Source organism: Triticum urartu, chromosome 5, assembly GCF_003073215.2.
Source record: "Triticum urartu cultivar G1812 chromosome 5, Tu2.1, whole genome shotgun sequence".
Taxonomy (NCBI): domain Eukaryota; kingdom Viridiplantae; phylum Streptophyta; class Magnoliopsida; order Poales; family Poaceae; genus Triticum; species Triticum urartu.
In genome coordinates this window covers 49,549,603-49,560,800 of record NC_053026.1, presented here as the reverse complement: position 1 = coordinate 49,560,800, position 11,198 = coordinate 49,549,603, and the positions used below count along the sequence as shown (strand labels likewise).

The window sequence follows — 11,198 nt, the reverse complement described above, 5'->3', positions numbered from 1 at the left end:
AAATAGTCTTAGATCGTCAATACTATTACACATACAAAGCCATACAAATCCCAAGGTATGTCTAGATGGAGTAAAAGAGAAAAAACTTTAAAGCAAACAAAACAACGAATGACGCCGCCGTTGCACAACCATATACTCCGTCTTATATAAGCCGTCGCCCATATTTCGCGTCTCTGCCGAAGGCCACCAGAGAATAGACCTCCCGGCGCCGGCCTTTCGGACTTAACCCAACCACTACTAGTCTCTAGCAGCTGCGAGAGGAATGGGAGACCGGAAGTAGGGGGCAGCTGCTAAGATTTGGGCGAGGCGACTGTCTGGAACGCGAGGAAGGCGGCGGCTGCTATGTTTCTTCTAACCTTCGAACTCAGCTTGACGATGTTAAGTAGGAGTTGGACGTTTAAAGACGCATGCGTTTTGGTGCTCTCGCTCCCAAAGGCAAGACGCCGTGAGCCGGTTCAGGGAGCTCACCCCCTTCGGTTGTGCAGAGGGTAAGGTCGTCTTCCTCCTCCAATCGATCAATTATTTGCCAATCGTGGAGAGAGGCAGAGGAAGCAAGCCTCGACATCAACTCTTTCAATAGATTAGGACAACTGTTACTAAGAATATTGTCGAAGTCATCAGTTGCCATGACTGCCTCCAGTGTCGTTGAAGAGGAATTGAGGAGGAACCAGAAGCATGCCTCCTTGAGCCCGGGGCAGCCATGTTGCTCAGCTAGCACCAGCGTGGTCACCACCGTGCTGACATTAATGTGCTTGCACAGCCTGTCCTCACAGAGCAGCTTGAGCCTCTCCATGCCATACCTGTCAGCGGCTTCCAGGAGATGCTGGGCCATAGCTGCCTCATCCTCCTCTTCTTCTGTCACGGGTGGCAGTTCCTCGGTGTACACGAATTGCAGCAGATTCCTGAATACCTCGGGCCTCATCCCGTGGATACGTATGCCGGCGGCGCTGCTCTCTTTCATCACGCCAAAGAGTTCTGCTTTGAACACCGGCGACCGCGCCGCAAGCACGCAGCGGTGCGCGGCGAAAGTCTCCCCGCCGACTAGGAACCTCACGTCTGCGCCCTGCTCGCTCTGCAAAAGCTCACGACGCCAATCAGGCGGTGGCACGACGGGTCGTAGAGGACGAGGGCAAGGGGTGGCACCGCCCGCAAAGAACTCCATGACTGTGATGTTGCACCTGACCGAGAAACAGTCGAGGAGTTTCAGCTCCTCCCTCGCGATGAATTTGTCGTAGCCCCGGTAAGCGCCGACGAGACGAAAATTGCACACGTCGCTACTAGCTTTAGCGTAGCGCGGCAGCAGCTCCCCGGTGGAGTCGAGCATGTCGAACCCGATATCTGCCTTCACGGCGAGGTAGGCAGCATCAAGAACAGCATGGATGGACACGAAACCGCCGCTCTCGCGACTTTCTCCGTTGGGGTAGAAGTCGATGTGCCAGCTAGTGCGGCCTCCACCGCGGAAGGATTCCGATCGGAGGGCTTTGCCGATGGGGAAGCTGTTCATCATCGATGAGTATCCTTGGATCTTGAGCACGTGGTGCACGCTCGTAATGCTGGCCTGGAGGATGGAGTCTGAGACCACGACGCCGGTGGGAGCTCTCACGTCGAGTCCGATGGTCATCGCCGGCAGCGGCAATATTAAAAGATGCGGGCGGGCGGGCCGGTGATCGACCTTAATCAGGTTTTGCGTACCTACGTAGGTCTAGGGTGTACCTGCTTTTGATCGGCTCATATCAACTCTCGATCGGTTGACTCGTGTTGGGTCCGCAAACCTTGTGGAGATGACCCACACGCAGATGGTATACGAGACGGGATGTATGTATGTATCCTTGTTTTTTTTTTTGAGCCGTATGTATCCTTGTTGAGACACAGTTGCAAAAAAAAAGGTATGCACATCCTTGCGACGGGCAACCACCTAGGAGTGAATTTGTATCCAATACCAAAAAAAGGAGTGAATTTGTATGTCTCCTGCTACAATTACACGTGCGAATATGAATCAGATACGTAGACATTAGGGTATGGTCATCCTACCGTCTCGAGAACGTCTGCAATAATAAACCACATTAGGGTTTCCAATAATAAACCGTAGACGTCCACGGTCACCGGCTGCAGGCGATGGCCGCCGGACACGCAGCGTTGTCACATCAGCACCCCGTCGGCGTTCACCAGTCCATCCCAAACACCACCCTCCGCGCTAGCAGGACCACCGTGCAGCACGTGCTCAAGATTCAAGGATATTCATGGATGAGTAAGAGCTTCGACACCGGCAAGGGGCTCCGCTCCAAATCCTTCTATGTAGGAGGCACAACTGGCTGGCACATCGCCTTCTACCCCAACGGCAATCGCGTGGAGACCGACGACTCCGTCTCCGTCTTCGCCATTCTTGACGACGCCGTCGCCGGCCGCGCCGTCGAGGCCGAGATCGGGTTCGACGTCCTGGACCCAACCACCGGGGAGCCGATGCCGCGCTACCGTAGACCTGGCGGCGGGGTCATACGCCGGTTTGCACGCATTGGTGCCTTCTGCGGATGTGAAAATTTCATCCGGCTTGAAGAGCTCCAAGAATTCCTCCTCAAGGACGACTGTTTCTGGGTCAGGTGCAACGTCACGGTGGTCGAGTTCCTTAGAGAGACTGCACCGCCTCCGCGGCCCGTCGTGGCCGCCATACCACCACCCGACTGGGCCCAACACTTCGGTGACCTCCTGCGGAGCAAGCAGGGCGCAGACGTGATGCTCGACGTCGGCGGGGACACTTTTGCGGCGCACCGGTGCGTGCTCGCGGCGGGGTCGCCGGTATTCAAGGCCGAGCTTTATGGCACGTTAGAAGAGTGCAATGCATATGTACGGATCGACTACATGAGAGCTGAGGTGTTCAGGAATCTGCTGCACTTTGCGTACACCGACGAGCTTCCGCCGGAGACAATAGAGGATGGTGCTGCGATGGCTCGGGATCTCTTGAAGGCCGCTGACAGGTACGACATGGAGAGGCTCAAGCTGGTCTGCGAGGACAGATTGTGGAGTCACATCGATGCAAGCACGGCGGCGACCACGCTGCTGCTGGCTGAGCAACATCGCTGTCACCGTCTCAGGGAGGCATGCTTCGAGTTTCTCCTCACGTCCTCGACCACACTAAATGCAGTCATGGCAACCGACGGCTTTGGCCATCTGTGTAAAAGCAACCCCGGTCTATTGAAGGATATATTGTCCAAGCTCGCAACCCACCGAGATCGCCGGCGAAGAATTCGACAATGGGAGGAAGACGACAACCACGGGTTCATCCTCAGGACAACCGAAGGGGATAAACTACCTGAACCGACTCACCACATGCATCTTGGTGGCTCTAGGAGCATTGAAACGCACACGTCTTCAAGCGAGACACCTGATCGTCGAACCCCTTTTCATCCCGACCTGACTCGTGATATTGCTACCTTCATTTCTTGGTCGTCTAAAAATTGATCAAACATAATTGTGTCTGCGTGCATCATGTATATCCTTTTTATATTTTGCTAAAAAATGATGAAAAATTAAGTAATGGAAACATTACCTTCTCACCTTCCACCATGCATATTAAAAGAGGTAAGAGCTGGGAGAGGATTTGTTGCACACAGGTGCTGGGTGTTGGAAATTAGCACCCAAATACACTTGTGATGAACTGAATACTAAAACAGAAACAAAGTAATAGCAGCACCACCTCATCTACTAACTCAAGGAGCGTTGCTTAGCATGGAAGGAAACATATGCAATAAAATATATACATAGGAAACTAGTAACTCGGCACACAAGACGCTTCCCAGACACTAGCTGGTGGTAGGAGTAATTTTTTGGATAGCATCAAGCATCAACACAAAGACACCGGATTTACATGGAAACCCCCTCAATTTGAGAGGAAAAACCACGAACCGAAGGCACCCAAATCCTCTTTCACTATTATTAAATATGAGATACAACAAATTATTCTCTAAATAGCAGTAGAAGATCTCATACATCAAGATTTCTGAATCTTGGATGGACACAATAAGATTTCGGGCTCAAGAGCTAGGATTTGAAGCAATCTCACCAAAGATGGTGGAAGCACAGCTTGAAGGAGACAAGGTGGTGGATCTGGACCATCACAACCTCGGGGAGGAGCTCCCTTTGCTTCTTCCTTCAATCTTTCTCTTCTTCCGTTTCTCTCTTGGTTTCTCTTTTTTTTCAATGAAGGCCAAACTGATTTTCGTCACCCTTGATGGTGGCTGCTGAATGGAGGGTAAATCATCTTCATCCTCTCACGTGCAAAGTCCAAAATGACCCCCCCTAATGGGTAGTGGGCTTCTGCACCTCTTTGGGCTGCTAAAAGGCTTCAAATGGGCTGCCTAGAAGGAAGGTAGGCGATGTGACAATGCTCACGGGTGGACATGAACAGGGTGTGGCACCAATATGCATGAGGTTGGTGCTGATGCATGGGAGAGGAAGACATTGAGGGCAGCGGTAGCACCAGAGGAGCCCCCGCAGTGATCTGACATCCGGTATTAGAGCAAAGGAGAAGCTGGTCGAGGTGGAGGACAACAATGGCCGCTACTGTCCGGCCATAACACCGACCTTGACCCCCGAGCTACTCTCATAATGCTCCGAGGTATGGCCCCTTGTGTGTGTTGGCTGTGTGCATCCTAGCTATGCAGAGGCCAGGTAGGTGTTCTTTGGGTTTGTATCCTTTTGATGCTCCTTTTTGAGCTAATAAAAGCCACCCTTTATCGAAAAAAATCTTGTAAGAAAGCCGAGAATTTCATGATACCAATTCTAAATAAAATCATGATACTAAATTCCATGAAATTTCATGACACTACTTCTTGGACTACTCATTTCCGAATATTTTAGACACACATGCTCGTCCTGAGCGTTTTGAGCAGTCATAGACCGAAAGTGGGCTACAAACATCGTGGAAACATATTCTGGACCGAATTTGGAGAGTTTTAGGCTAGTTGGATGCAAATTTTTATTACCTTGTTTTCTTATTTGAAATTAAACTAAGGGATGTCTAAAATGGCCGAACAAAGATGCCAACAACCTCAAGTTTATGATGTAGAAGGGTTGTGATAGGGACATGGTTGAACTTAATAAAAGGTGGTGAACAACACATATTATGATGATTCGGCGGGAGGCGGTGACTAGGAACATAACTCAAAACCCTACAGGAATTGGACGCTAAGACCAACAACTCAACATGTGAATGCAAATGTAAACTCAACGATGCAACCAGGGGCGGGCCTACTTCAATTCATGGGTATTCAATTGATTGAATACCCATTATTTTTGCAAATAAACTAGGTATATATAGTGTATATATGGGTATGTATAAAGAAAAAATGAAACTTTTTTTGAGAAAAAAATGAAACTGACAGAATTAAACGCGGCTGCTGAGCATTCAGTCCAAAACCAGACGCTAGCCCACCTGGTCAATGTTGTGTGTCCACTATATTATGCTATATGTTATTTATATATTATCTAGTTTGTATAAATTGATGCTTCCGTTATACACGCCTAAAAAGGACGCTAGGCTTTGAAAAAATTGCCTTTGAAATTTTGAATACACTCTTCAAATCCTGGGACCGCCCCTGGATGCAACCAGTGGCGGAGCTACAGGGTGTCCAGGGTGGGCCGCGGCCCACCCTGGGATTTTGGAGCAACCATACCTATGGGTCTTTAACTGGGCCAGAGAAAAAAGATGGCCCAATAACACTTCCTGTTGACTCGGGGATCAACGCAGCCACAGCCCGCAACCGCGCCCTCGTTCCACATCGAGCCAGGGGACAGCCGCCTCGTCCTGACGCCCTCCCAGAGCCGTGCCTTACGACGGCTCGCCGTCCTCGCCGGTCGCCGATTAGCCCGCCGGAGCCCAGCCCCCGATGAGGATCCTCTCCTTCCCGCCTCCCTGCGAGCTGCGTGTGTCCCTGTCCTGCGCGGCTGCGCCCTTGCCCCCGGCCTTCTGACTCCCCTGCAAGTGTAAGTGCAGATCTTGCTCCCCCCCTGTTTGTGTTGTTCGACGAGGGGATGAATTAAAATTGCCCTCTGTTATCAGGAGTGTGAGGAACTTGGTGGTCTTCTTGGCTGAGCAGTCAAGGCAATTGAAGCACCTCCAGCGGCTTCCAGAACTCGGTATGACACTTGCACTTAAAGTTTATTTCTTAGATCGGTGTTATTCAGGTTCTGTTTTCATATATTTTTAACAGTGCAATGTATTCCCTTGTGGGCTTACCAGCTTACCAATTTTGATTCCCCAATTTCTGACTTAGGTTTTTTTTGGCCGTGCTATGCTATCCTTTAGATGAACCGAACAGATGCATAATTTTGCACATCATTTCTACCTCAAATAAATTCTCAAGGTATGTACTATGATCCATATAGTATGTACTATGTAGGTTTCTTTATGCAAAACTTAGAATTAATTGAGAATTTTAGTGTGTAAGACCATATTTATATATTTCTATGTGATATTGGTAATTATTTAGAATGTTCACATGTTATACTTATCAAAAAAAATAGGGGGTGGACCACCCTGTTCTCAAACGCTAGCTCCGCCACTGGATGCAACACATTGAAAATAAATTTGGCAATGTCTTAGAGTATTCTACATGTGATGATCTAACCATACAGGGGTGGGCAAACCGAGTAAATAGCAAAAAACTACTACTTTACAGACTAGGGTTTCAAAAACCTATCGGTTTTTAATTTTTCTCAGATAACTACCAAATGGGTGGTCGACTATTTCAAAAACCCAAATCGTCGAGTATTAATCAGTTGATCACAATTATGATAGGTTGGGCCCACACCTAAACAAACTGTTGGTTTGACCGTCAACTTACATGTGAGGCCCACATGTAAGTTTCCTCTTCCTCTTCTCTTTCTTCTTCCTCTCTGTCTCTTCTCTTCCCTCCTCTGTGCCCGACCTCTCCCCTCCAGAGCCGGCGACCCTCCCCCCTGCCCCCAAGCCGGCGATGGCACTCCCTCTCCTCCCCATCGAGGCATGGCGTGGCGGCGGCCGGGGGGCAGGCGAGGCACGGCGTGGCGGCGGCCACGAGCGAGGCAAGGCGTGGCGATGGCCGCGGGGTAGGCGAGGCACGGCGTGGCGGCAGCCGCGAGGCAAGCGAGGCACGGCGTGGCGGCAACCGCGGGCGAGGCACGGCGCGTCTCGCCGGCCGGAGGAGGCAGCGCTGCCCTGCCGAGCGGGATCGAGCTCCTGGCTGCCTGGGGGACCCGATTGCTTTTTCAGAAAACTTGTAGGAACCCATTGCTTTTTACAAAACTTACATGAGGGACCCACATGTAAGTTAATGGTCAAAGTAAACGGTCAAACAAACGGTTATCTTACACGTGGGCCCCAATTGTCATAATCGTGATCAACTGATAGACTCGGCGATTGGGGTTTTTTGAAAAAGCCGACCACCCATTTGGTAGTTATCTGAGAAAAATTAAAAACCAATAGTTTTTTGAAAGCCTAGCCTGTAAAGTAGTAGTTTTATGCTATTTACTCGGGCAAACCATATCAAACATATCGTTTCCTAGACCCCATTGTACTTTCACCAAGGTAAGCACTCATAGGAGATATGATGATGGACACTCTAACATTAGGATCTTGCCGTAGCTAGAATAATTACCCTGTTCGGTAGTAGTAACATATCAGATGTATCACACTTGGAGGGCTTGGGTTTGAGCTATTATTGTCGCACCCCGCATCTCGGTGCGGCACACCTTCTAAACTTGATTGAATAACACTAAAAACATATTTTGTAAAGCAGGGACACGATCTCTGACCTCTCCATACCACCATGCCAAGGGCTGACTTACGATAGTATATGCATACCAACGCTATTTGACATTATCTTGACGATTAAATTCAAGTTAATTCAAAATTTTGAATGCTATAAAATTTTCATTTGGTGTCAAGGAAATTGCGACCGAAAAACCCTGGCCAACATTGCCTATGTACAATAATTGACGGTGGAAATATGCCTTTTTGCCTAATAATTATTGATTATTTGCATTATTTGTCCAATTATTTTCATTTGTGAAGTTCTGGTGGTTTATAACACATATCTTGTTTTTCTTCTTTACTAGTGTTTTTCCATTGAAGAATTTCTGCAGTTTGTAATGCTGCTGGGATCAGTAAGGATTGAGCGTATGGCCTTCGAGCAATAAAAGATTACGTTGTTATAGCTTCCAACGGTCGCCGATACACTACAGCATGAAAATATATTCTTCTCCACAGTGGCGGCGGTCATCAATTAAAACGATACTCCTATATTCTTGTCGACGGTGCCGGCTGGCCCTCGTCAACAAAAGATATCGACAATAATCTTCTCAACGCTGCCGGCGCACACATTGATATTTCCGCCGACCCGCACGCCTATCTACAAATTCAGTCATCCCCCACATCTCTGCGGATCTGAGATCTCGCCGTGCCTCATCCCCGAGCCCTCTCTTCCCAGCTTCACCGGCGCGGCTCACTGCGGGTCGCTCCATTTGAAGGTAAACGAGACTACACTAGTTCCTGTTTTTTCCTTTGAATGTGAAGCAGATCGGTTAAAAGACGCAGTCATCTTCCACTCTTGCCAATCTTGCTGCCTCTGCCCAATCCCAGAATGGCGAAGCGTCGGAAAGTCACGTCCGCCATTGTAGCTGAAGAAGAGAGAAGGACGCACGTGATCAACATAGATGGGTACTCAAGAACCAAGGAGCTGCTCAAGGCCGGCGACTGTACCACATCCATCCCTTTCATGGTGGGAGATCATAACTGGGTCGTCAAGTATTACCCGAACGGCAACGACAAACATGGTCACATATCTGTTTATCTGGTCCTTGATTCGGCGGGCGGCGACGGTGTGAAGGCGAAAGTCACCTTCAGCATCCTTGACAAGGGTGGAGAACCAGTGCCCGCATACATCAAAGTCGCCCCGGAACATGTGTTCCCATACAGTGGTTCAGATTGGGGTTTCGGTGATTTTATCAAGCATGAGGATCTGGAGGGATCGGTGCATCTAGGAGGCGATAGTTTTAGAATCAAGTGCGACGTGGCCGTGAAGAAGATCCGTAGCGATGAGACACATGCAAATCAGTTTGTTGTGGTTCCTCCAAGCAACTTGCATCGGCATCTCGGTGAGCTCCTGAAAAGCAAGGATGGAGCAGACGTGGCCTTTCGAGTTGGTGGCGAGATATTCTCGGCCCATAGGTCGGTGCTCGCCGCTCGTTCGCCAGTCTTCAAGGCGGAGCTCTTTGGTACCATGAGGGAGAGATCTGGTGATCCTATTGAAATTGATGATATAGAAGCAGGTGTGTTCAAGTCCTTGCTCCATTTCATCTACACGGACTCACTCCCTGAGACAACTCGTGAAGGAACCAATGAAGGCGTAACGCAAGAAGATATAGCAACAGCTGGCCATCTACTTGTAGCGGCAGATAGGTACGACATTGTGAGGCTCAAGCTGATATGTGAGGAGATATTGTGCAATCACATTGACTCCAGCATGGTTGCAACTAGTTTGGTTTTGGCTGAGCAGCATAATTACCATGGACTCAAGGAGGCTTGCTTTGAGTTCCTTGCTTCTCCGCCCAATTTGGAAGCGATGATCGTAAGTGATGGTTACCAACATCTAAAAAGCAGTTGCCCATCTCTTCTGCGAGAGCTGATTGCTAGACTCTTGCCTGTTGAGCTGACAGCAGCCAAGGATATTATCAGGGACATTTAGTACTTACGTGTATGGGTACTAATGATCATATCATCAAGTAAGCCTAGAATCTGTTTTGCTGGTTCCCGTGTATGCCTGTATGGTTGCGTAATAATGTGTAAGAATAAAAATGCTATTTTGTTTGAAATGTTCATATTGTGAAAAGTATATGTGTATGGTCGATAAAATGCTCAAAATGTGATGTTGAAACTTTACAAACATGGTCTCTGTTTTGATCTGTGATGCCGGAAAATTATGCATGATGAGAAGGATGCCATAATGTGATTTAAACACTCTTATATTTCTTTACGGTGGTAGTACAATAAATCAGAGCCCAGTTTAGTAAAATGGAAAAGACTGCATGCTGAGAAATAGCTAAATTGAGAGGGTTATTTTACAAATTTAAAGCATGAATCTTACTGCACATGGACGGCCCTGATAGTTTGGGGGTATCTAGTTTGGTGTGGTTATGCATTTCGTTTCACTCATGTCTAGCAGCGTGCATGTTCCTACGGCAAGAGAATGTGGAGAAGATAAATAGTGATGCAAAGTCGAGGAGAGGACGTTGCTGAGTTCGATGTCACGCACATGCTGTGGGACTTGAGAAGAAGGGAAACAATTCTCGTCACATCATCGGTCCTGTGACTCGATCAATCATTTCTCCTACATCGCCTCTTTCTCTTTCTCCTCCTTTTCGGTACTGTTGAACATGCATATTAACACCCTCCATCACACACGGTTGAGCCAAAATGTGTGTGATATGCCGATCATACATGAAGGCCCACGCCGACCCGTTTGTGAAGTGCTAGACTGAAATGGTGCTTGTCTGATGTGTAGCACATGGAACAATGTTGCCCTAGAACGTTCATTTGCATTGTGAGACCCCACATCACAAACGATCCTTTTTATGCCCACTTGCGATGTGTGGCACATTACACACGATTTGTAATTAATGACTGTGTCTGATGTGCTTGCACATTATATAAGTCAGGTGATCTCTGCAATCCTAACCATCTAACTCTTTGACACCCTCTCCCTCTCCCTCCCCTCTAAATGATATGGCACAATGTGCATGGGTGGAGCCGACGCCCTTATTCTCTTCCCAAGGTATTTACATGGGAGAAGGTCGAGTGATGGAGCAGCTCTCTCGGGAGGCAAGGAGGAGGTTGTCGCACCACGCGAGGACCCGAGACGAGAGGAGAGGGGAAGGAGGGTAGGTGATGCGACAATATGCTGGGGTGGACATGAGGAGGTGGCACCGAAATGTGTGCGGTTGGTATTGATGCAGGGAGAGCCCCCTTCCGCCGAGAGCAATTCCGTGGTCCATGCAATGATCTCACATCCAGTGTCAGAACGAAGGAGAAGCTGGGCGAGATGGAGGACAACAATTTTTATTTTGTTTTAAAAAAATGGATTTTATTTTTCATCCGGACTCATTTGAGCTCGAGCTAAGAATAGCTATGTCCCCAGATAGTGCGCCTTGATTGTTCATGTGGCCTC

General features: G+C 48.6%; 3 protein-coding genes across 5 annotated transcripts; 2 read left to right on the top strand and 1 right to left on the bottom strand.

Annotated features, from left to right (window-relative positions):
* Positions 1-397: 397 nt before the first annotated feature.
* LOC125556257 (BTB/POZ and MATH domain-containing protein 1-like) lies at positions 398-1,621 on the bottom strand. The gene is made up of 2 exons (XM_048719028.1): positions 1,456-1,621; positions 398-1,410 (listed from the first exon to the last, which is right to left on the bottom strand). Exons 1-2 carry the CDS (start codon positions 1,619-1,621, stop codon positions 398-400), a joined length of 1,179 nt encoding a protein of 392 aa, XP_048574985.1.
* A 494-nt stretch (positions 1,622-2,115) lies between these two features.
* LOC125555867 (BTB/POZ and MATH domain-containing protein 2-like) lies at positions 2,116-3,456 on the top strand. The gene has a single exon (XM_048718683.1). It carries the CDS (start codon positions 2,116-2,118, stop codon positions 3,454-3,456), a length of 1,341 nt encoding a protein of 446 aa, XP_048574640.1.
* Positions 3,457-5,756: 2,300 nt separating this feature from the next.
* Positions 5,757-9,957, top strand: LOC125507820 (BTB/POZ and MATH domain-containing protein 3-like). 3 transcript variants are annotated; one of them, XM_048672333.1, is made up of 5 exons: positions 5,757-5,979; positions 6,056-6,132; positions 6,302-6,359; positions 8,092-8,502; positions 8,615-9,950. In XM_048672333.1, the coding sequence occupies exon 5, from the start codon at positions 8,616-8,618 to the stop codon at positions 9,717-9,719; it is 1,104 nt and encodes a 367-aa protein (XP_048528290.1). In that variant the 5' UTR covers positions 5,757-5,979; positions 6,056-6,132; positions 6,302-6,359; positions 8,092-8,502; position 8,615; the 3' UTR covers positions 9,720-9,950. The 3 variants fall into 3 exon arrangements, with proteins under 3 accessions (XP_048528290.1, XP_048528289.1, XP_048528291.1); XM_048672332.1 differs by having other exon boundaries at positions 6,270-6,359; XM_048672334.1 differs by having other exon boundaries at positions 6,270-6,359; positions 8,092-9,957.
* The last annotated feature ends 1,241 nt before the right edge of the window (positions 9,958-11,198 follow it).